Source organism: Podarcis melisellensis (assembly GCF_964234715.1).
Source record: "Podarcis melisellensis genome assembly, chromosome: 9".
In the NCBI taxonomy this organism is placed as follows: Eukaryota; Metazoa; Chordata; class Lepidosauria; order Squamata; family Lacertidae; genus Podarcis; species Podarcis melisellensis.
In genome coordinates, this window is record NC_138541.1 from 66,629,861 (window position 1) to 66,655,757 (window position 25,897).

Genomic DNA, 25,897 nt, shown 5'->3' on the forward strand with positions numbered 1-25,897 from the left:
TAAGAACGGAACTCCGGAACGAATTAAGTACTTAACCCGAGGTACCACTGTACTGCCAATGCCAAAAAGAAAAGGTGAAATTCTATTTTAAAGGCTTGTTTTCAGGTTCAGTTTGGCTCATAGCCCCGCTTCTGAACTTTGGAATGGGGCAATTTACACTACCTTAATTTAAGATGGCAGCAGTTCCACTAGTTTCTGACACGGTGAGGATTGCTCTGCCCAGTCGTAACATCAGGCAGAGATCAGAGTTTGCCACAGTTTGTCCAGACCACAGAATTATCTATATTGTTTGGATTTCTGTCACAAGGGAAACTGGCTCAAGACAGCTGAAATTCTCACACCAGGACTTTCTAGCCAATATTTGTGACGCCTTTGCTGTCTTAAGTTTTTCCCCCACTACTAACATCAGTTTTACTGATATGGGATGAAAGAAATAACTGCTGGAGTCTTCACCACCTTTACATCTTGTCAGAACTTTTTATAGAAAACCTTAGCAGAGCTACGTTGTCATCCTATATATGCAAATCTCTCAGTCTATGATTCACAATTCACAAGCTTCTGCCAGGAGTAAAAGAGGAAGACTCATTTTATTTTAAATTTAATATTTAGCATGCTTCTAGGGGTGTGTGTGCGTGTATTGGAAAGACATCTTTTAAACATTATGGGACAAAGACAATATGTGAAAAAATTCAGAGCTGTCTGCACTATTTGATCCTAAACAACCCAAAGTTCATACAGTCCTTTGATCTACAAATCCTTTTCAACTACAAGTACATTTAATTTTAACTACAGAATACAAATGAATTAATGACTGCTGTGGGAAATGATTGACAAATACATGTTTCTCAAGACCAGCTACACCTTTCCCCCCTTTTACAACTACTTCCAAAGAGGAATCTCTGCCGTGTCTGGTGAAGCAATAAATGTTTATTATTCTTCAGCTCACGATAACACTTTAACCACCGTCTTTTTAAGGCTAGCCTATGGAAACTGTAGGTCTAGCCATCAGTTCAGTCCAAAACAAAGTCGATAAGTGCGCACTATTAACTTTGCCCTTGATGCTTATCTGCAGTGATGATTTAAGAAGACAATAATCCGAGTGCATTCTAGGACACACATACAGCAGAACAACCTGAAAGAATTGCTGCAAACCTATATAAATTATTTGTATAAAATCTCTTTAATTTCACACACACACACACACACACACACACACACACACACACACACATATTAAAGGCAATGGTCTGGGTTATTACTATTGATCTCCAGTGCAGGATATGTATTTATTTACATTATTGTATTTTAATATTTTGCTGGAAGCCACCCAGAGTGGCTGGGGAAACCCAGCCAGATGGGTGGGGTATAAATAATAAATATTATTATTATTATTATTATTATTATTATTATTCATTAAATCATAATGTAACATGACCACTTTCTCTGCAGACCTGGGGGGGGGGGTGGGGAGAGAACAAATAATAGAAGGTCCAGTAAATCAAAATTATGGATGATGTTTTAGAAAATCCTGCTAAAAGTTCTCTGCTTGTGCAGAAGACTGGTTCTGCTTAATGTGCATGTGGTACATCCTAAAATAATAGTAAAACACTTTTGGGGGCAAGGAGTTGACTTCTGAGCAACAGGCAAGCCTTTCATAGTATTATAGATATTTTTTTCACATTTGAAAGCTTTAAAAAAACACACCCACCTTAGACTATAAATTAGATTTAGAAAACACCTAGACCAGTGGTTCCCAGCTTTTGGCCATGCCCCACCTAAGTATCTCTAAAATCCTGATGCCCCCCCCCCCAATGACATATACAGTGGTACCTCGGGTTAAGAACTTAATTCGTTCTGGAGGTCTGTTCTTAACTTGAAACTGTTCTTAACCTGAGGTACCACTTTACCTAATGGGGCTTCCCGCTGCCGCTGTGCTGCCAGAGCACGATTTCTGTTCTTATCCTGAAGCAAAGTTCTTAACCCGAGGTAATATTTCAGGGTTAGCCAAGTCTGTAACCTGAAACATATGTAACCCAAGGTACCACTGTAATTCTTATTATTCAAACAGTGAACTCCTATTCACGTGGAGGGAGCCTAAAAGGCCATTAACTTGGTCTCAACAAGCTTCCAATTGCCCCCCCTAAAAAATCAAATGGCCTCGCTGTGGAGCGTGTGCCCCACGCTGGGAACCACGGACCTAAACTACAAATTAGTAAGACGTGGAATCGAAAGCACAAACCACAACACCGTCACTACAGAAAAAATATCACTGTTTAATTTACCATCCATTACAAATACAGATGGGAAACCCCAAGTTTAAAGCCCGTTTCTCACGTTGCAGTGGGACTGGAAGGGAAGCTTTAGAACCACAACACTGTCTTAAGTTTAAAGGTCAGATATGTGTTTGCACATGGCTGCAGTTGGGTTTGTTTTCTTCCAGCGCTGAACTTATTCAGGCAACTCAGAAGCAAGAAGCAGCACTGGGAAAAGAAAGGAAGAGTCAGGGATGCTTCCATACCCACAAAAGCCTTTTATAAACTAGCCTGGGAGAGTAAAGCCAATCGGCTGGCCCAGGGGGCATGGCCTCGCCTTACTTAGGTCTGCCGCGGCCGAGGGTCTCCCTCTTTTCCGCACCGCAGCTGACCTGGTTTTCCCTTCCCTCCTACCCGTTAGGCTAGGCTCTCTGACGTTGCTTCGGTTGGTCGCCCTCAAGGGGCCTGGTAGGAATTTTCCCAACTGGCAGATTGGCACCAGCCACTTGGTTTTCGCCTACCTCGTAGCAAACCGTCACAACTCCCCGGTATTGGCGGTTAGGCATTGGTAGGGGTACTGTTTTATTGTTATGCAGATGAAGGGGGGAGGAAGTGCCATCACCTTCCCCCAAATAAAAGGGTAGTCCGGTAAAGGATTCCGGGGGGGCATGGCCTTGTCCTAAGCCTATGGAGGTGTGGGCCCACGGCACGCCCCCGAGTGGTGACCCCAAGGGGAGGTCCTAGTTGACATGCATCAGCAGGAGTCCCCCTACTGGTGGTTAACCCTCACCGGTCTTCAAGCATGCAGGCAGAAGCCGGTTAGTTGTTAGGACCAATGCCTAAGCCAATACCGCTCAATTCCTGTAATCTATCAAGTTGTGGCCTAATTTGAACCATTAACTCGAATTCTTGTGTCTCGGGTCTTTATTTCTGAGGGGGGAGGCGGGAACTCGCATAAGAGCCTGAACAGAAACACTGGCCATCAAATAGGTTAGGGAACTGAGTTTGTGCATGAGACCTGCCTGCATCTCAAGTCCTCCCAGCTCCCTTTTCCTCTTCCTGGAGTGGAGAAGTGGTTTTGTGTTGCATCCCTACTGGTGCTTATGGTTCGTTTTCTCCTAAACGAACCATAACCGGGGATGCTAATCCAGCCACTCTGTGGTTTCTTTCCCTGCTCCAGGAAGGGAAGAGCGAAATTAGGCTTGAGACACAAGCACCAGCATGCAGCTCCTGTAGAAGCTACCGTATTTTTCGCTCTATAGGACGCACCCAACCATAGGATGCACCTTGTTTTAGAGGGGGAGAACAAGAAAAAAAAATTCTCCCCCTCTCTGCCCAGCGCCCCTTCAGCGAAGCAGCAGGGGGCGCTGCGCGGAGAGGGGGAGAATTTTTTTTTTTACCTTGTTCTCCCCCTCTAAAACAAGGTGCCGTTCAAGGTGCATTCAGTTGCCTTCAGGCGGCTACCTTGGAAGCCTGGAGAGCGAGAGGGGTCGGTGCGCACCGACCCCTCTCGCTCCCCAGGCTTCAGTGAAGGCAACCTGGAGTGGAACCTCAGTGAGGTGCGCTCCGGAGGCTTCGGGTTCCTTTCGACCTGCTCTTTGGGGCTGGCGGAGGGAAGCCCACCGCCAGCCCCAAAGAGCAGGACGGGGAGTAGCGGAAAGGCGTGCAGCCTTCCTGCTGCTCCATGAGCTTCTCAGGGCTGCCGGGGAAGCCCGGGTTAACCCCCCCCCCCAGCCCCGAAGAGCAAAGAAGCCATGACAGCAAGCGGGACGCATCCCACTCACTGTCTTGGCTTCTGCCAGGAGAGGCTGAACGGGGCTATGGCTTCTTTAGCCCTGCACAACCTCTCTGGCAGGGAGAGGCTGTGCACATCTATGGCAATACCCCCACCTCCCGCAAAAGCCCACAGGAGCCGCGCACCTTTAAGGAGCGTGCGGCTCCTGTGGGCTTTTCTATGAGGACTGAGAAGGGACTGACTGGCCGCATCAGTCCCTTCTCCCTCTTGAAGAAAAGCCTGCAAGAGCTGCGCGGAGCTTGTGTGCGGCTTTTGGGGGCTTTTCCTGCCTGCCTCCCCCCTGTATTCGCTCCATAGGACGCACACACATTTCCCCTTCCATTTTTGGAGGGGGAAATGTGAGTCCTATAGAGCGAAAAATACGGTAATTCCCCTAAGAATGGTTTATGTCCAGCGTTTCGCCCACCTGCAGCCAGCGAACCGGGAGTTTTGTCTCACGCATTGAGACCCGATTCCTGTTCTCCTATTTCATCTGCTAATTCAGCAGAGCCAGCAAGGATGCTCTCTTCCTGGTTGCTCGTAGACGGGCAGGGCTCCTCTTCGCCCGCACTGGCCTGTGGGACCATTTCTTCCTCCTCTTCCTCCTCCGCCTCTCCATCATCTTCCACGTCCATTTCAAACACTCGGATGTGCCGGAGGTTTGAACTTAGCTAGGGGAACATTTTAAAGATAGGTCTTATTTTACTGCTCCGATAGCTGCCTTTATGAGCCAAGCCCATCCAAGGCAGCGGCAAAAATATAAACGTTCAAAACGTAGTACAACATGTAGTACAATATTGTATCGGGGTTTCAAAGTGTTGGTGCTGACCTTTAAAGCCCTAAACGGCCTCAACCCAGTATACCTGAAGGAGCATCTCCACCCCCATCGTTCTACCCGGTCACTGAGGTCCAGCTCCAAGGGCCTTGTGGCAGTTCCCTTGCTGCAAGAAGCAAAGCTACACGGAACCAGGCAGAGGGCCTTCTCAGTAGTGGCACCCGCCCTGTGGAACACCCTCCCACCAGATGTCAAAGAGAACAACTACCAGACTTTTAGAAGACATCTGAAGGCAGCCCTGTTTAGGGAAGCTTTTAATGTTTGATGCATTACTGTATTTTAATATTTAGTTGGAAGCCGCCCAGAGTGAATCCAATATCTTCACTCACAACCCCAGAAAAACAAGGCCTGCAGTCCTATACAAAATGACTTGTGAACAACTCCCAGTCAACACTGTGGTGCTTATTACTGATTAAACATACAACGAAGCATCCTGTCAACGGGTCAAATGCAAAATCTGTCCATGGGATACTCACCACACAGGAAACTTTTCGGATGCCATTTACAGCAACATACTGGGCTTTCATGTTCTCCAACACCCTCCACTGACCCTCGATGGTGACAGACTGTGTAGGAATGTCCTCACATTGCATATCCAATCTAGTTAAGACCAGGGAAGAAAGATGCTAAGACTACAAATTCCTTGTTAACTCCAAATGGAAATTTGAAACTTCACTCCAGGCATCCCCAGCCTGCGGCCTGCCAGATGTTTTGGCCTACAACTCCCATGATCCCTAGCTAACAAGACCAGTGGTCAGGGATGATGGGAATTGTAGTCTAAAACATCTGGCGATGCCTGCTTTAGTGTATAACCTAGATTTCATCGCCTACATCTTTGTCACTGAATTTCCACCCTGATTTCACTGTATGCCTTTGAAAGAAGCTGGAAATAAAATGTAAGGGGCAACGATATACTAATGGATGAGAAATAGGCCCAGAGTTCAAACAGGGCAGCTTAATGTAACAGCAGTTATCATTTATACAGTGCTTAGAATATTCAAAGTGAAATGAACCTGTTATCTTTTTACAATGACCAGGTAAGTTAGGTCAGTACGTATTTTATGTTCTCATGAATGCTCAGCTAATTCTTACACAGTTGCCAAATCTCTCAATGCCGCTGGCTGGAGAGTGAAAATGTTGCAGAATTACGCATGCACACATCACCAGCTTTATTTTCAGCACACGTTCAGCACTAAATCTCAGGTTTCGCAAAATAGTCTACCTGAGACAATGGGGCCGCCATCCAACTAACACATTCCATCAACACAAGAATTTCCGCTTGTGCAACAGAAGTCTTCCCCCTTCTCCCCATGTGTGCCCCACAACCTCTCCAAATCTGCTCCAGAGTGCTGGGAGTGGGGAAAGCCCACAATAGAGTGTACATGGGGAGAAAGTTCTGTTGCGCTAATGAAAATCCTTGCACCGACGGAATAAGTTAGTTGGATATTGCCCCAATAGTGCACGTTACCATACTTTTCCCTGTATAAGACTAGGTTTTTTAACATTAAAATTATGTGAAAAACTGTGGGTCGTCTTATACCACAGGGCAATCTCCCCCCTATTTTCTTAAATCTGAGTCCCTAAAAATAGGGAGTGTCTTATACATGGATGTGGGTGGCGCTGTGGGTTAAACCACTGAGCCTAGAACTTGCCGATCAGAAGGTCGGCAGTTCAAATCCCCGCTCCCGTTGCTCGGTCCCTGCTCCTGCCAACCTAGCAATTCGATAGCACATCAAAGTGCAAGTAGATAAATAGGTACCGCTCTGGTGGGAAGGTAAACGGCGTTTCCGTGCGCTGCTCTGGTTCGCCAGAAGCGGCTTAGTCATGCTGGCCACATGACCCAGAAACTGTACGCCGGTTCCCTTGGCCAATAAAGCGAGATGAGCGCCACAACCCCAGAGTCAGTCACGATTGGACCTAATGGTCAGGGGTCCCTTTACCTTTACTATACATGGGGGCGTCTTATACACGGAAAAATACGGTATGTACAAGGAAGCTGCTTAAAGAACTACCTACAAGGGCATTTAGGAAAGTTAAGAGCCACGGTTGGCCTAAGAGGAACAACATTTTGCCATTTACTTGGGAATGTGCAGTCGTTTCAGTTCAGCTGTTTGTAATAGCCTAGGTAAAGGTAAAGGGACCCCTCATCTCAATTTGACGTGCTTTCGAACTGCTAGGTTGGCAGGAGCAGGGACTGAGCAACAGGAGCTCACCCCTTTCCGGAGATTCGAACTGCCAACCTTCTGATCGGCAAGTCCTAGGTTCTGTGGTCTAAACCACAGTGCCACCCGCCTTCCTTTCTAATAGCCTGCATCCTTCTTAATGCAAAAGGATTAAGAGAAAATCTGGAAATCCAATCCGTACCTTTGAGAGGAATTCCAGCTGAATTCCAAACCCTGGTTTTCCTCGGTATATACAGATGACAACGGCAACTGGGCCAAAATCCTCTCCTTTCCCTCTTGCTCTGAATTCTCGGCAAGGATTACCGTGATCGTTTCATCGTCGTAGAAATGGGCATCCAGGCAACTGTAACAACTATAAGCAAGATAAGGCGAAAGAATTCTAGTTGTGGTCAAGGAAGTGATGCACACTATGGCGTTTGCCTCCTAGGATGGGTCATAAGGAAAGGGTTAAAATAGGTGTGATGTGATTGGCCAGTGAAAATGCAAGGGGGGAATAAAAGTTAGAGTGGGAGGTATTGAAAGTCAGTTGAGTTGAGGTTTGGGAGTTGAAGAAGGAAGAGGGAGGTTTAGGTGTGGGTTGGTAGAGTTGTATTGTGAGAGAGTGAGAGGAATTGTTAGGTGGAGTCAGATAGATAGTTGGAATAATCAGTTTGGAGTTGTTAGGAACTAAGAATAAGAAACTGACAAGTAAAATTTAACTGTAACGGTAAGTTTGTTCCTGCATTTAAAAATAAACTTGATTACTTGTTTATGTTAACAACTGACTGGACTCCATGTGTCCCCGTGAGATACGGGGTGGTGGCAGCGGAAAAAGCAATCACTGTGGCGGCACAGGGTCAATAGACCGTCAAACGTCCGGGGGCCCTGTGTGTGATTGCCACACACACCACGAAAACCATTCAGTGCGGAAATGTATTTTGCTGCAATACTGCAAAGCCCTCCTGCTGTTTTACGGGATATTTTGCTATAGCATCATGATCTCCGGCCACCACAAGCCAGAGACTGCGGTTTGTTTCGCCTCCAACAACCCACTTTCTGTAGCCAAGGGGAGATGTGGGATAGTTCAGGAAGTACAGCAGGAGCCTCTTAATCTCAGGGTTGTGGATTCGAATGCCATGTTGGGCAAAAGATTCCTGCGTTGCAGAGATTTGGACTAGATCACCCTCGGGGTTCCTTTCAACTCTACAGTTCCAGGATTCGATGGTTCTTGTGGTTTGCGTGACACAATTTAGGTAACATTAAGCCAAGGATTGTGGTTTGTTTCCTCCCAGCGCTAGGGAAGATGAGCAAAGCATGTGTGGTTCACCTATTTATGGTACGTCACTGCTTGTGACTTACTATGGCCAATGGTCAATGTGGCCTACATCAGAACAAATGTTCGCAAGCAGCTCAGAACAAAACATTGATCATTTCCTAAAATCTGCCATCCTTCGTTTCTAGAATCAAGGGGCTTTATATGCCTAATCAAGTTACAGTGGTACCTTGGTTCTCAAACGCCTTGGTTCTCAAACTCCGAAAACCCGGAAGTAAGTATTCCGGTTTTCGAACGATTTTTGGAAGCCGAACTCCCGAGGTGGTTGCCAGCAATTGTTTCCGGGGCGCCTACACCAATCAGAATCTGCGCCTTGGTTTTCAAACATTTCGGAAGTCAAACGGACTTCCGGAATGGATAAAGTTTGGGGTTTTTGCTATTTATTTTGAATTTTTGTTTTTGAGGCTTTTGGGGTTAATTTGGTTTTGTGACTGTGTGGAACCCAGTTCAGCTACTGATTGATTGATTGATTGATTGATTGTGTGACTGTGGAAATGGATAAAAGCCCCCTATCCAAACAATGACTATCATCAGTGCAGGGAAGAAAAAAATTAAATTTTTATTTTTATCATCTACAATACTGTCTATTTTATAGTACAGTACATTGATTATTGCTTTCATTTTATGGATCAATGGTCTCGCTGGATAGTAAAATTCATGTTAAATTGCTGTTTTAGGGTTGTTTTTAATTCATTTTGCATTACTTTCTATGGGAAAGCACACCTTCGTTTTGGAACGCTTTGGTTTTGGAACGGACTTCCGAAACAGATTAAATTTGAGAACCAAGGTACCCCTGGATAATTTGGTGAAGTTACTATCTGGCTAGCTTTTGAAAGTTAGGCATTTTTAGATATACCCACCTCGTTCCTGAATTTTCATTAATACTGCTGTTTAGAAAATTTCCAAAATCAACAGCGAGTAGCCCATTATCAGCAGACCTAAGATGGAAAAATTACCATATGAACCAAATCTTTGGCATTTTACACAGACATTACATGATATGTGAAAATGCACAGCTAAATCAATAAACTGTTATCTAGGCCTGTGTTATGCAATGAAAGTGGCTTTGCAGAACTACATCTAGATGTAAACAAAAAATTAAAATTTAAACAAATCCAACGGAAATGCTCAAAATACACATTTTATTCCATCATACCTTGAAGTGTCTGTATGCCTCCTCAATATGTATATTTTGGAAATAGAGCTTTCTAACATCGTGAACAAAACGTAATGCAAATTGGATGATTTATCATTCCACCTGCAATGATAATTTGAATACCCGTAAATAAAAAATAAACCGTAACACCTGGTGAATAGAATGTAGAAAAATAGTTTCACGCTCACAAAAAGGGCAACTTGAAGAGCTGAGATGTTGGATCCTCACTAAAGTGGAAAAGAAACAAGAACGTGAGAAGAATATTTATAATTCCAAGGGCAGTGTACAACATTGAAAACCTATTTTACATAGCATGATATGCAAATCCTATATGCAAATAGCAGATTCATTCTCAGAGTACGTCCTCATGTGAGCAGCATGGGCAAGAGGGAGGCAGTAGGTCAACACAAGGTCAACACAATTCAAAGTGTTGGTGCTGACCTTTAAAGCCCTAAACAGCCTCAGTCCAGTATACCTGAAGGAGCGTCTCCAAGTCCATCGTTCTGCCCAGACACTGAGGTCCAGCACTGAGGGCCTTTTGGCAGTTCCCTTGCTGCAAGAAGCCAAGTTACAGGGAACCAGGCAGAGGGCCTTCTCATTAGTGGCACCTGCCCTGTGGAACACCCTCCCACCAGATGTCAAAGAGAAAAACAACTGCCAGACTTTTAGAAGACATCTGAAGGCAGCCCTGTTTAGGGAAGCTTTTAATGTTTGATGCATTACTGTATTTTAATATTTAGTTGGAAGCCGCCCGGAGTGGCTGGGGAAGCCCAGCCAGATGGGCAGGGTATAAATATTATTATTAATATTATTATTATACCAATTTATTAAGAAAAAACTTGAGAAAAATATTGAATAAGGTGACTACCAAACCCACAAACAGTCCCACGAAGACTGAGCATGCTCAGTGGGTACAGAATGGTGACTTACTGATGGAAGGAAACAATGGGAAAGATCCTGAAAGACAACGTGGCTGGTAAGCTCAGAAGCAATACTCCAGCACTTCCAGCATTTTGTTCTAAGTCAAACTTGGAAAAAGCTATTCCTTATTGCAAACGCCTTACCTTTTGGATGCTTTGTACAAAGGCATACAAAATGCCTCGCGCACCGATTTCCCAACCACATCCTAGAGAGAAGGACGAAAAGCATTTAAGCAGTAGGGAGAAATTAGTCGCAGCAACACACCCACCGAAACAGAGAGAGCAAATTTGGCCCCGGACTGTGAATGCGACAGTAGATAGGACCCGTGTATGTTTTAAGTCCTGTGGGATTATTATTCTAGCATTCAAAACAAACAGAGCTACACAACGGAAGCTGACTGCCCACAGGACACAATCTAGGTAACAACAACAAGAAAGGAGGTTTCAAGTTTATGCAATGCTGTGAATTCTAGTGGTTTTGCTATCTGAATCTCGTCCGTCTTTCACACGCATAAAAAGAATGGAAATCTTAAGGCCAGATGCAGCCTGGGCAGATGCAGTCAAAGCTGCTGTTTGCCTAAATGCTGGCAACAGTCCTGTGCATATTATTATTATTATTATTTACCACCCTTCATCACAAGAACACAGGACGGTTCACAGGAAAAAGTATGAGGTAAAAACACAAGTCAAAACAGTCAAAACAGAAGCAACAAAACAATAAACCCCCCTCCGACAAGCACATTTAAATGGCAGAGTAGAGTACTGATCAGCCTTATGAAAAAAATACAAATACAAAATGACATATAACAATTAATAACAATTTAAAACCACCCCACTCCAGATAACCAACACCCACCCAAGATAAAACCATTAAGCCATAAGCTGTGGAGGACTTAACATTATTGCTCTATAATTCTGGGTCATGAAGAAGAGACCTCAGACTCTCTCACTCAAAATGCAGAATGTTATTATTAATAAGAATTTCATTTCTATACTGCTTTTTTTATTTTTAGGGAGAGGGAATCTATTAATGCTACAAATCTGGGAGTTTGAACCCCAGCGAGTCTATTTAGCAGGAAACAGGGCGTAGGAAAGCCACCGCCTGCATTCCGCAGAGGGCAACTTCATTCTTGCAACCTGCTTTTAAAAACAGATGAGAACAACGGCATTGGTTGCCGAAATCCAAACCCCACCAACGACCGAATACTTACAGCCGGCTTTTGTAGGCACTGGTCGATAATTCCCTCCATCCGCCGTTTGACAAAATGCAAGGACTTCTGAGGGTAGTATGGAAACAGCAACGGGCTTTCTGGAAATAAAGAGGCAAATTAATTACGCTTGGATGAAGTTAGATGGACCTGTGAAGAGAAACGCTGTTTCCCCAATTCACTCCTATTAAGGCGAACATTGCCAACAAAGGTCTGTATAGTTAAAGCTCTGGTTTTCCCAGTAGTGATGTATGGAAGTGAGAGCTGGACCATAAAGAAGGCTGATTGCCAAAGAATGGATGCTTTTGGATTATGGTGCTGGAGGAGATTGTTTTTGTTACCTCAGATATGTAGATGACACAACATTGATGGCAGAAAGTGAGGAGGAATTAAAGAACCTTTTAATGAGGGTGAAAGAGGAGAGCACAAAATATGGTCTGAAGCTCAACATCAAAAAAACAAAGATCATGGCCACTGGTCCCATCACCTCCTGGCAAATAGAAGGGGGAAGAAATGGAGGCAGTGAGATATTTTACTTTCTTGGGCTCCATGATCACTGCAGATGGTGACAGCAGTCACAAAATTAAAAGACGCCTGCTTCTTGGGAGAAAAGCAATGGCAAACCTAGACAGCATCTTAAAAAGCAGAGACATCACCTTGCCAACAAAGGTCCGCATAGTTAAAGCTATGGTTTTCCCAGTAGTGATGTATGGAAGTGAGAGCTGGACCATAAAGATCTCCGAAGAATTGATGCTTTTGAATTATGGTGCTGGAGGAGACTCTTGAGAGTCCCATGGACTGTGAGAAGATCAAACCTCTCCATTCTTAAGGAAATCAGCCCTGAGTTCTCACTGGAAGGACAGATCGTGAAGCTGAGGCTCCAATACTTTGGCCACCTCATGAGAAGAGAAGACTCCCTGGAAAAGACCCTGATGTTGGGAAAGATGGAGGGCACAAGGAGAAGGGGACGACAGAGGACGAGATGGTTGGACAGTGTTCTCGAAGCTACCAGCATGAATTTGACCAAACTGCAGGAGACAGTGGAAGACAGGAGTGCCTGGCGTGCTTTGGTCCATGGGGTCATGAAGAGTCGGACACGACTAAACAACAACAACAACAACAACAACAAAATTAAAACACTTAGAATTTTCCTGTGCTTAGGAACCTTGAGATTCCCAATTGGAATTAAACCCATGAATGCACTCAGAAGTCCCCTCTGTCTTCTTCTTCTTTGGCAATCCCTCATAGCCGAGTAAGATTGTCTTCCATGAACACGGTCTCAACAGTGAGTCCGTAAGTGACTGTGGAGGCCAATTCTGGATCCACACATCCTTCCACGGTAGGAACATAGGTTTCTGGGCGGGAGTTGATCACGGTGAGGGTTTGCCAAGAGTGCCTTCCTCTTAGCACGTTTCTTTCTTTCATCCTGAGTTCAAGCATCTTCATAGTCCATGACACCTTTGGTCAAGGCTGTTCTCCAATTGGAGCGCTCGCAGGCCAGTGTTTCCCAGTTGTCAGTGTTTATACTATTTATATTTTTTTAGATTTGCCTTGAGAGAGTTTTTAAACCTCTTTTGTTGACCACCAGCATTATGCTTTCCATTTTTAAGTGCCATCCTCCTGAATGCGCAAAGGTCTGAGGCAGAGCTTGCACATGTGGGAGCATGCACACCGATATACAGCAATTCCATAAACCACGACCGTTAAAAACAACCAGTTGTCTTTTCAAACAAACAAACACCGTCTTAAAGGATCAAATCCAAATATCCCACGGGAGCCCTACAGGATCAGTGGCTACTACAAGGAGTGGCCGACCCTTCTCTGCCACTCCTCTGCATAGCTGTCAACTTTTCCCTTTTCTTGTGAGGAATCCTATTCGGAATAAGGGAATTTCCCTTTAAAAAAGGGAAATGTTGACAGCTATGCTCCTTCAAGGGTTGTCTGGCCGCCTTCAAGGATTGTTCTCTGAAGATTCCTTGCTCCCATCCCTGTCTCAATGCTGCCACGTGGAGAAGAAATGCAGTCTTTTGAACTTCAGGGACCTTTAATCCCCCATACACAGAGAGGATGCTCTCCAGGAATTTATCCTAATGTCAGTTCACTTTTACCTTCTATACCTGGAACATTGTGCTCATGGGACATTCTGGGACGTGGGTGGCTCTGTGGGTTAAACCACAAAGCCTAGGACTTGCCAACCAGGAGGTCGCGGTTCGAATCCCCGTGATGGGGTGAGCTCCCGTTCTTCGGTCTCAGCTCCTGCCAACCTAGCAGTTCGAAAGCACAACAAAGTGCAAGTAGATAAATAGGTACCGCTCCGGCGGGAAGGTAAACGGCATTTCCATGCGCTGCTCTGGTTCGCCAGAAGTGGCTTAGTCATGCTGGCCTCATGACCCGGAAGCTGTATGCCAGTTCCCTTGGCCAATAAAGCGAGATGAGCGCTGCAACCCCAGAGTCGGTCACGACTGGACCTAGTAAAGATAAAGGGACCTGGTCAGGGGTCCCTTTATCTTTACTAGAAATATCCAAGCAACCTAAAGCTGGAGAGAGAGGGGGGGATTTTGAGGAAACATGGCACATTTTATTGAACACATCAGAGGCAACAACAGGGCGAGGACACCACCATCGACACACGGCAAACTCATGAGTAATCTGCTAGAACAGATTCAGCGTGGTGCTACCTAATGCCTGCAACCAATCTCAATATTTACATGGTTTGTTAAATAATGTACACACAGGGATTTTTTTCAGCCGGAACTCACTGGAACTCAATTCTGACACCTCTCAGATGGGCGCCATTGCCATTATAAGAGAACATGGTGAGTTCCAGCACCTCTTTTGCTAAAAAAATAACACTCTGGTGCGCCTATGATGGATGAGCAAGAGGGAAGAGGGGGTTCCTTTGAGTAAGACCATTTATCTGGCTTTCCTACTGAAAATAAATAAAGCCAAACTATTGCTGAGAGGAATAACTCCTTCCTACAATCCCATCCCTGATACACCGCTATGCACATCTCTTTTTTAAAGTTGCTGGCCTTAAATAACAAAAATTTACATGTTTTTAAAGTCGCTTTTTGGTCTCTCCTTAGCTCAGAGTTGGCTCAGGTGTACTATTTCTGACAAGAGCATAGCTGTCAACCGTCCCTTATTTGGCGGGAAAGTCCCTTATCCCAGCGCTGTGTCCCGCTGCTGTCCCTTATTGATGATGTCCATTAAATTTCCCGGTTTTCAAAGGAAGCAGCTCCTCTCCCTCCCTCCCTGCCGGCCAGGGAGGAGGGAGGCTCCAATTGTGTTGCTTGGCTGTGTTGCTCAGCCAATAAGGAGTCTAAGAATGACTGGGGGGTGGAGCTTGCATGCTTTGTGCCGATCAATTGGCCGCGTTGCCTGGGGACTCGCCTTTGCTCAGCGCTTCCCAGCGGAGAGGTGACGGTGGTTTTCCTTGCTGCATCCCCTTTGCCGGGTTGCTGCGCTGTGGGAACCACCACTTGAGGCTTCGTTTGGCTGCTGGTTGACTAAAATCTCTGGTCCATGCGGTCACAAAGAGTCGGACACGACTAAACGACTAAACAGCAGCAACAACAAGGCAAACATACAGCCTGTGGAACAAAGCCTCTTTCAGTTTGGTTCTCCGCCCCGCCCCCCATTAGTTTTTAGGCTATGAGCTCAGAGAAGAACATGCCTAGACAGTACCACTGTTTGGTAACAGCATTTATTCTTGCTGCCAGTTTGAGGGCCAGTTTGAGAGCGGCTCACATGAAGCGAGAGAGAAATCTAGGACACTGGTCATAATTACTATGACTGGGAAGCAGTGTGTTCTGCCCATCTCCAGACAAAATGGAGACACAAAAGATACAATTCATGCTTCACTTCAGGTCTCGTCTTGTGTGAAAAACACACTTTTAAAAAACTTTTTATTAATTTTTTAAAATTGTTCTCCCAATTTAAGTGAGTCCACAGTTACTACCTGCATATTGTAGGGCCTTGTCGGTGGTGGTGCCCACCCTGTGGAACCCCCTCCCATCAGATGTCAAGGAAATAAACAACTATCTGGCTTTTAGAAGACATCTGGAGGCAGCCCTGTTTAGGGCAGTTTTTAATGTTTGATGTTTTATTGTGTTTTTAATATTCTGTTGGGAGCCGCCCAGAGTGGCTGGGGAAGCTCAGCCAGATGGGCGGGGAATAAATATTATTATTATTATTAGTGTGCGCGGCTTTGACAAGGGTGGTTTTGGAACAATCTGTTGATTTATGGAACCTCTGTTATAAATTGGAGGCAGGACTGAGGTTCTACAACAATCTTGCAATGTAGTGCAACTTAATTATTCTGGCCATATGGACACTGGGGGGTGGGAAACAATTATTAACAACTGATTGGTGGGGTAGGAGACTTGGAAAAAAAAGACTGACAACCAATGCGCCCCTTTGGTTTCGATAGTACATGGGTAAAGGTAAAGGTAAAGGGACCCCTGACCATTAGGTCCAGTCATGACCGACTCTGGGGTTGCAGCGCTCATCTCGCTTTATTGGCCGAGGGAGCCGGCGCACATCTTCCGGGTCATGTGGCCAGCATGACTAAGCCGCTTCTGGCGAACCAGAGCAGCGCACGGAAATGCCGTTTACCTTCCTACCAGAGCGGTACCTATTTGCACTTTGACGTACTTTCAAACTGCTAGGTTGGCAGGAGCTGGGACCGAGCAACGGGAGCTCACCCCGTCATGGGGATTCAAACCGCCGATCTTCTGATCGGCAAGTCCTAGGCTCTGTGGTTTAACCCACAGCGCCACCCGCATCCTAGTACATGGGTAGATAAGCCTGGGACACAAATTTCCATGGCCCTCTAGCAACTATGGTGGCTCATTTACGAGAAGCAATGTATTTCGTGTTAATTTTGGAAGTGTATACTGGATTCTGACCGAACTAAGCCTCCTAGAGCAAAATATACATAGGAGGCTTAGATTAAGTGGTATACAGAGAGTGGAAATAAATTAATTATAAACACTACAAAACCCTCTAAGATACGTGCATAAATTGAAGTTCTCTCCTTCGCTACCCATGCAGTAAGGAACCCTGATTTTCCAACAACTTAGTTCCCGAACGTTTTGGCTCCCATACCTTCTGCAAACCCGGAAGTGACTGTTCCGGTTTGCGGACTATTTTTGGAAGCCGAACGTCCGACGGGGCTTTCCGCAGCTTCCGATTGGCTGCAGGAGCTTCCTGCAGCCAATCAGAAGCCACGCTTTGGTTTTGAACGTTTTGGAAGTCAAACGGAATTCCGGAACGGATTCCGTTCAAATTCAAAATGTACAACTGCACTGTGAAAACAGGCTGTCAAAAACTGGGTTCTGAAAGGAAAATATTTTGGTACAGCATATTTCTTAAGATTGTGTCTGTACTGCATACATCCAATGAAATTCGCATTCAAATGTCACAATTTCATCTAAAGAAATCAGTTATTGATGAAAAAGCAACCTAAGATTATACTACCAAGACTGAATGAAATGTTTAAATGGAAGGACTGGGTGATTTAGTTTGGCAGTTCCACCTCAGCTCCCTTCCCCTTTTGAACAAACACACTTGCTCACTCACTTGTAAGAACAACACAGATTGCCAAATCTATACTGTGCCATATTAAACAACTGTACTTGAATGCTTGCAGACTCATCATCTTCAGCTCATCTGGTTAATAAGAGAATGAAGTACCTTTGAGATGGTTGCTATTTTGGAGGAAGTTAAACCACTGGTTTCCTTCTGTGTTAGGTGGGGACACGAGGTCATCGTCCTCATCTTTCAAATACTGGAGAGCAAGACAAAACAAGTTTATATCTCAACGAGGTTGGGAAAATATGACCAGACCTTCCGATTTCAAATAGATAACCTACTAAAGAAAGTTTTGTGACCTTTCTTAGGAATGTTTTTTATTTTCCAGTAATCAGTTTACTCAAAATAACCTGTTATCTTAGTTTATCAGAGATGGTTATAAACCTTTGCTCTATGAAACTATCATCTACAACTAGACTCTTGTGATTGTGAGGAGTTACCGTATTTTTTGCTCTATAAGACGCACCAGACCACAAGACGCACCTAGTTTTTTTGGAGGAGGAAAACAAGAAAAAAATATTCTGAATCTCAGAAGCCAGAACAGCAAGAGGGATTGCTGCACAGTGAAAGCAGCGATCCCTCTTGCTGTACTGGCTTCTGGGATAGCTGCGCAGCCTGCATTCGCTCTATAAGACGCACACACATTTCCCCTTACTTTTTAGGAGGGAAAAAGTGAGTCTTATAGAGCAAAAAATATGGTAATTAAATGAGCAATTTGTTCACGCTCCTTCATGAAGAATCCAGAGTAAATGGAAGTGCCTATGTATAATTTTGTATTCCTTAACTTTGACACTAGTATATTTTAAAAAAAGAAGTTTTTGGGGACTACTGTTCTCTCAAAACAACTTTTTAATTTACCAAGGGATTTACAGAGAAATTCTGCAAGTGTCTACTCTGAAGTAAGCCTCACTGAGTTCAATGACACATACTTTTGAGTAGACATTTATAGAATGCCACTGTAAATCTTTTGGGGAAAAGATTAACTCTCCCTCCTCCCTCCTGCTTGCTACTTTCCCCTGGAACTTGAACCCTCATCTTTGCAGCTGCTCAGAGGCTGATTTGTTAAAAAAAAACCTTCAAGGGCCATAAAATGTCTTCTGTTCTTAAGACTTTTGGCAATCCCAAGGTTTTCTTCAAATCTGTTAAGGCAGAAATTCTAAGCATAAAAAGGTAAAGGGACCCCTTACCATTAGGTCCAACCATGGCCGGCTCATCTCACTTTACTGGCCAAGGGAGCCGGCGTCCAGCTTCCGAGTCATGTGGCCAGCATGACTAAGCCGCTTCTGGGGAAACCAGAGCAGCGCACAGAAACGCCGTTTACCTTCCCGCCGGAGCGGTACCTATTTATCTACTTGCACTTTGACGTGCTTTCGAACTGCTAGGTTGGCAGGAGCAGGGACCAAGCAATGGGAGCTCACACAATTGCAGGGATTGGAACTGCTGACCTTCTGATCGGGAAGTCCTAGGCTCTGTGGTTTAACCCACAGCGCCACCCATGTCCCGATTCTAAGCATACTTGCTAGTAAATAAACTCCCCCAAAGTCAAAGAGACCTTTCCCCCTCTGAGCAAATCAAGTAGGACGGAATGACCGATCATTTGCAATGTGGTGCATCTGCTGAGAATGCTGTCTGGAGAGATTTGGGTCTGCTATCAAGCTATTGGCAAGCCCAGCTTTCTTTCGTTAACCTTTTATACTCTTCTGCAAGAGAGTGACTCATGAGATCACTTCTGTGTTGCGAGGCAGAGGTCAGAAATGGAAACCCCCCCAGAGTTGCTGCACATCTAGACGCAGTGTTTCCCAACCTTGGGCCTCCAGCTGTTTTTGAACTACAATTCCCATCATCCCTGACCACTGGTCTTGCTAGCTAGGGATGATGGGAGTTGTAGTCCAAAAACAGCTGGAGGCCCAAGGTTGGGAAAGACTGATCTAGAGAACAGAGAAGAACTGGAGGGAGGGTGCGTTGCGAAGGTTTCAGAGTAGTTTAATGCTGTATTCTGCTTTTAATATTCAGTTGGCAGCCGCCCAAAGTGGCTGGGGAAACCCAGCCAGATGGGTGGGGTATAAATAATAAATTATTACAGTGGTACCTCTGGATGCGAACGGGATCCGTTCCGGAGCATCCTAAAGCGAACGCAACCCGTGCTTGCGCATGTCACGATTCGCCGCTTCTGCGCATGGCATCATTTTGAGCGTCTGCGCATGTGGCGAAACCCGGAAGTAATGCACTCCGTTACTTCCGGGTAGCCACGGAGCGTAACCCAAAAATACTCATCCCGAAGCTACTTCAACCCGAGGTACAGTGGTACCTCAGGTTAAGTACTTAATTTGTTCCGGAGGTCCGTACTTAACATGAAACCGTTCTTAACCTGAAGAACCACTTTAGCTAATGGGGCCTCCTGCTGCCGCCACACCGCTGGAGCACGATTTCTGTTCTCATCCTGAAGCAGAGTTCTTAACCTGAAGCACTATTTCTGGGTTAGCGGAGTCTGTAACCTGAAGCATATGTAACCTGAAGTGTATGTAACCCGAGGTACCACTGTATGTCTGTATTATTATGTGACAGTTTCTGCCGTGTCTGAGTTATGTAAATAGGTAAGAAGAGCGTTTTGATGAAGGATCATTTAAGTCACACCTGCGTCAAACTGGAGCCGCTTGTACCCAGCCATCATCAGAACAGCTGACAGAATCCCCCACGGCAGTTAACAATTTCTAAACCACACGGCAGCACTGAGAAAATTCATGCATATTCTGGGGGGTCCGAGGAACACACAATATAGGCCAGCAATCAGTGAGACGCCTCAAGGAAGCCAGTTAGCATAGTCTGAAGGCCCTCACCTATTTTTGTTCTCAATATTATTTAGATTTACTGTATGTTGCTATAAATATTGAGAGTAAGGAGTGGGAAAGCTTGCCAGCGAAGCACGTTTGTTCACATAAATTAATCTGATTTGCTTAAACGGATTCCAGAATGCTGAACGTGGCTTTACAGAGCGATAGGCTATCCCTGCCATTAGCTCCGACCTGCAAAATATATTTCCTTCAGCAGCTCATTTGCCCACCTCCCCGTCTTACCAAAGAGACTTGATTCATTACCTGACCAACTCTTTCTACATTAAAGTATTTCCCTTTACGATTGTAGAGCTCAGGTGCCTAAAAAAAAAGCAAACAAACATGGAATGGAATGTATATTTTATTTTAAGTGGAAACGTGAAGAATTATTAAGATAACTAACTCCCAAGGCCCCACATTCAATTATATCACAGCCTCGGTGGGATATGTATCAGAAGGAGGCAAATTAGCTTCCAAATACCCCCAGGCCTTGAGATGTGCGGTTGGTGTGAAATAGCACAGAGCCTTCTCCACAGTGGCACCCAAATTATTGAACTGCCTCCTGATTGGCCCCCCTCAGTACTGTCTTTTAGGTACCCTTTTTAAAATACAGTAGATGTATTATTCTAGTTAAGAGAACAGAAACACACAAGCACACACGTGTATATATTTGAGAAATATTTGCTTTCGTAGATTACATGGATCACTCTTGCCCTGGAATGTTATCATTCCAAAATAAAATAAAGACCAATGCTCTATCCGTTCCTGACTTTCTCTGCTATAGTACATCAATTTGGTCATTATTCCAGACATCCCCATTTTTCCAATCCATTCTGAAACTAAATGGGTTGCATTTGTGTTCAAGCTTTTGCAAGAAGTACTCTCACAGCAGAAAGTAAATGTTACTTCCAGGTCCTCTTCCAGTACTGGGTTCTTACAATAACTGAATAATTGGGTTATCCAATTATTTCTGTGCTGAAATTACAAATTATCCTCCCCTCAAAATAGGGTGTATTGTGTCTTCAACATTTACTTGGTATTGCTAAGTGTATTTGACTTAATTTGTGAGGTGTTAAGAACTATTTGTATAGTAACATTTCATAGATTTCCCCCCCAGTACCATGAATATGAATCTTGGTAGTAACTTAAGTCTTCTAGATTCTTTTAAAAAGCACATTTATTTCCTCAAGCTGTGGGGAAAGCTGAGCCACTATAGTTTTTTACCTGTTTTGAGTCTGAAATGTTCTCTGTCATTAATTTGTATTACTATCAAGTTTTATTTTGTTTTAAGATATTTCACAGTTATGTTTATATAGTGTTATAGACCACCCTGAGATTTTTGGAGGAAGGGTGGTCTATAAATAAATCACAATAACCCAAATGCACATTTCTTTCTCCCTTCAAATGTATGAGCAGAAATCTGTTTTCTAAATTCAGATCTCCTTTGCTGACCTGAACAGATGTATCTGTTTGCTTTCACTTCAAAGAACAAAAACTCCAAGTCAGCTAGATCATGTGCAAATGTAATAATTTACTCACAGTAGCCAGTCAAATTAAAAAAAAAACTTACCTCATTGAAATGTTCAGTAAGAAAATCGGCAACAAAAGTAATATCTTTCTGAGTCATCTTTGAGAAACAAGAGGGAAAAAATCACATTTTAAAAATCAGCTGCCAAAATTCTGCAAGCAGGAGCATCAAAATTAAAGTTTTCTCTTTAAAAGAACATGAAAATTACTGAATATAAAATAATTATAGAGTAGCAGATCAAACAAGAAAACACAACCCTAATTAACATTAAAATGTCAATAATACTCTGTGAGCAACCATGTCAATTTTATTCTTTGTCAATATTTAATTTAGTTAAGGGGGCTAGATATCACTGGATAGCTGTTGTACATTTCTAATTAGATAGGGTGTAATGGTATTGCCTTTAAATACATGTAGGAAATGGAAGATACATGACGAAGCACAGAAATACTACCTTGTTCAGCTCTGGAGGGACATGATCTTCTGACATCCTCAGCATGGCTGGAAAATTTAAAAAAAGAGAGATTACCAGGACAGTGCAATAATTTCCATTCCACTGCCCTCGCTTCCAAAAGAGAAGATTTCACCAAAATAAAGGTAAAGGTAAAGGCACCCCTGCCCATACGGGCCAGTCTTGACAGACTCTGGGGTTGTGCGCCCATCTCACTCAAGAGGCCAGGGGCCAGCGCTGTCCGGAGACACTTCCGGGTCACGTGGCCAGCGTGACATCGCTGCTCTGGCGAGCCAGAGCTGCACACGGAAACGCCGTTTACCTTCCCGCTGGTAAGCGGTCCCTATTTATCTACTTGAACCCGGAGGTGCTTTCGAACTGCTAGGTTGGCAGGCGCTGGGACCGAGCAGCGGGAGCGCACCCCGCCGCAGGGATTCGAACCGCCGACCTTTCGATCGGCAAGTCCTAGGCACTGAGGCTTTAACCCACAGCGCCACCTGCGTCCCTTTCACCAAAATACAGCAATGATAAAACATAGTAATTACAGTGGTACCTCGGGTTAAGTACTTAATTCGTTCTGGAGGTCCGTACTTAACCTGAAACTGTTCTTAACCTGAAGCACCACTTTAGCTAATGGGGCCTCCCGCTGCCGCCGTGCCGCTGAAGCACGATTTCTGTTCTTATCCTGAAGCAAAGTTCTTAACCTGAAGCACTATTTCTAGGTTAGCGGAGTGTGTAACCTGAAGCGTATGTAACCTGAAGCGTATGTAACCCGAGGTACCACTGTATACCCGCTTGAAAATGCCACAATGGCAGCAACTAGAACATGCCATGGTTATTTTTTCCTATATCTCTTTGTGTAAAATACCTGCTCAGGGACAATATTTAAAACTCAAAAGGCCTATCAACATTGCTCTGGGAGGAGGAAATGGACAGTAACTTGCTCTCCCCTAAAGTTTTCCAAGTGGAAAACTTAAAACTATTCTGCCCCCCACCCCTTCTCCATTCCCCTTGTCCTTCTTGAAAACCCAGCCCTTCTGGGTGTGGGAAGGAAACACTGGGAGACCATGGCTTCTCCTCCACAGCCCTAAGCTGTCTTCAGAAAGGAAATGAATGGCATTTCCTATTTCATGATGTCCCTGTTGGTGGGAACTAGGTGACTCCACATGGACAAGTCTTTACTTTTTTTCTCCTCAGAAATGAAAGGCAGCCACCCAACCTATTTACCTTTTAAATAGGTTAGGTGGCTTCCTTTCATCTCTGAGGAGAAAAAAACTTGTCCATGTGGAGTTGCCTAGTAAAGGACCCCTGGATGGTTAAGTCCAGTCAAAGGTGACTATGGGGTTGCGGCGCTCATCTTGCTTTCAGGCCGAGGGAGCCGGCGTTTGTCCACAGACAGCTTTCCGAGTCTGTGGACAAACCGCTTCTGGTGCAACAGGACACCATGATGGAAGTCAGAGCGCATGGAAATGCTGTTTATCTTCCCACCACAGTGGTACCTATTTATCTACTTGCACTGGCATGCTTTCAAACTGCTAGGTTGGCAGGGGCTGGGACAGAGCAATGTGGAGATTCGAACCGCCAACCTTCCAATCGGCAAACCCAAGAGGCTCAGTGGTTTAGACCACAGCGCCACCCGCATCCCCTTACCCAACCTATTACAGCAGAATTAACCATGCTCCCTGGTGGCTAATAAACTAATAAGATTCAGCCCTATCCCTTCATGTGCGTAGGTTTCCATTTTTCAGCTACGCTTCACGAAATCGAACCCTGGTTTATATCAGTAGCACTAATTTTTCCTCACCTACGTATAGCCACCGGAAAAAAGCTTTGAAGTTCTTCATACTGCTGTCTATAACTCTGTAGAGGGAAAGAAGAGAAAGGGCATTAAAACCTATTCCAAACGCTGCCCTGACTGAAAGGTGTTTCTAAAGCCCATCTCCCTCGTTACAATTTCCTTCCATGCGAGCAGTTCCACACGCTGAAAGGTACGTCATCACTGCAATATCATTAATATAATGCAACCTTATAAATACAGTGGTACCTCGGGTTACATACGCTTCAGGTTACAGCCTCTGCTAACCCAGAAATAGTGCTTCAGGTTAAGAACTTTGCTTCAGGATGAGAACCTCTGGAACGAATTAAGTACTTAACCCGAGGTACCACTGTATGTTCATCAGACGTTACTAGCTTGCAACCTTTTTGCTAGTCTGTTCTACAGTGGTACCTCGGGTTAAGTATTTAATTCGTTCCAGAGGTCCGTTCTTAACCTGAAGCACCACTTTAGCTAATGGGGCCTCCCGCTGCCGCTGCGCTGCCGGAGCATGATTTCTGTTCTCATCCTGAAGCAAAGTTCTTAACCTGAAGCACTATTTCTGGGTTAGCAGAGGCTGTAACCTGAAGCGTATGTAACCCGAGGTACCACTGTACTTCTATAGGGAGAGGAGTAGGAGGGGAGGTGTCTTTCCCTCTTCTAGCAGAGTTCTTGCTGAAATCTTCATTTTTACGCAACAATTATAAGGTCCCTTTTTGCATCTGTCCACAGAGAAGGGATGGAATATTCCATCCTTCCTCTGCCAATCTGCAAGCATGGAATTCCATGTACATATGCAATTCCTGACCTCTTCTGGCTAGCAGGCTAGTGCTTAAATACCAGTATGATATAGTTCTTCTACCTATAGTACAGACATGCAACACAGACCTCTTTTCTACCATTTACTGATGTGCACTTAGGAGACAAACACAGTCTATTACTGTCTTACTTAATACTGTGTTAACTGATTTTGCTTTGAAGAAAACACATTGGGTTAAATCTAGAATTTAGTCTAGCACTTGACTTTCCAGGTTAACTTTTGTGACTAGTATGCAATAGGTTGTTGTCTCTACCTGAGCTGGTGCAGGTTTACCTGAGGGGAATTGGGACATGGGAAGGACCCTGTTTGGCAGGGGGTTGGACTCGATGGCCCTTGTGGTCTCTTCCAACTCTATGATTCTATGAAAAGGCAAAGTGCTGCTTATGCACTATGAGTAATATTTACAGCAAAATATTGGTCAGGATCATCACAGAAAGGTGATGACTAAGTCAGTGTTTCCCAACCTTGGGTCTCCAGCTGTTTTTGGACTACAACTCCCATCATACTTAGCGAGCAAGACCAGTGGTTAAGGATGATGGGAAGTGTAGTCCAAAAACAGCTGGAGACCAAAGGTTGGGAAACACTGGACTAAGATGTACAGACTAAGTTACAGATAGGTAGCCTTGTTGGTCTGCCATAGTCAAAACAAAAAAATTTCCTTCCAGTAGCACCTTAAAGACCAACTAAGTCAGTTCTTGGTATGAGCTTTCGTGTGAAGAAAGCTCATACCAAGAAGTGTGCATGCACACGAAAGCTCATACCAAGAACTGACTTAGTTGGTCTTTAAGGTGCTACTGGAAGGAAAAATTTTTGTTTTGTACAGACTAAGTTGTATTTTGGACAACAACAAACTTTTGCTCCCAACATTTCAACAGGAAACCAAAGTCTAAAAATGCTTTGCATCCGACAAGCTAGATGAATACGTACTGAAGCAACTCATTTGCTTTAAGGATGAAGGAGCCCACCGCAGTAATAGCTTCTGTAAAGAGAGAACAGTTATTTAACATCAGCTGAGTTGACGATCAACATGCTAGCCAGAAAGCTCATAATGTGTACCTTCGATTCCTGTTCCATCCAGTCCAAGAGACTCGTACTTTTGTTTCCACAATGCCATTCCTTTCAGTTCACTGAGATGGTAAAGCAACGCCTCAGAGCCGCTATCAAAGCAAGGCAGCAAAAAACATTTCAGTGAAGGAGCTGTCATCACACTCAACACTGC

General features: G+C 44.5%; 1 protein-coding gene across 1 annotated transcript in view; it reads right to left on the reverse strand.

The window, feature by feature from the left end:
- Nucleotides 1-2,253: 2,253 nt before the first annotated feature.
- The window catches only part of ANAPC4 (anaphase promoting complex subunit 4), a 39,776-nt gene continuing 16,132 nt past the window's right edge, over nucleotides 2,254-25,897 (reverse strand). Inside the window, exons 15-30 of the mRNA XM_081924460.1 lie at nucleotides 25,735-25,835; nucleotides 25,606-25,657; nucleotides 23,850-23,905; nucleotides 22,049-22,095; nucleotides 21,637-21,693; nucleotides 20,331-20,387; nucleotides 17,338-17,431; nucleotides 11,644-11,741; nucleotides 10,577-10,638; nucleotides 9,701-9,739; nucleotides 9,513-9,614; nucleotides 9,217-9,294; nucleotides 7,226-7,396; nucleotides 5,338-5,461; nucleotides 4,454-4,697; nucleotides 2,254-2,480 (exon numbers count right to left, since the gene is read on the reverse strand). Of these exons, the coding sequence (XP_081780586.1) occupies nucleotides 4,482-4,697; nucleotides 5,338-5,461; nucleotides 7,226-7,396; nucleotides 9,217-9,294; nucleotides 9,513-9,614; nucleotides 9,701-9,739; nucleotides 10,577-10,638; nucleotides 11,644-11,741; nucleotides 17,338-17,431; nucleotides 20,331-20,387; nucleotides 21,637-21,693; nucleotides 22,049-22,095; nucleotides 23,850-23,905; nucleotides 25,606-25,657; nucleotides 25,735-25,835 (1,354 nt within the window). The 3' untranslated portion in view covers nucleotides 2,254-2,480; nucleotides 4,454-4,481. The remainder of the gene's footprint in view (nucleotides 2,481-4,453; nucleotides 4,698-5,337; nucleotides 5,462-7,225; nucleotides 7,397-9,216; nucleotides 9,295-9,512; nucleotides 9,615-9,700; nucleotides 9,740-10,576; nucleotides 10,639-11,643; nucleotides 11,742-17,337; nucleotides 17,432-20,330; nucleotides 20,388-21,636; nucleotides 21,694-22,048; nucleotides 22,096-23,849; nucleotides 23,906-25,605; nucleotides 25,658-25,734; nucleotides 25,836-25,897) is intronic.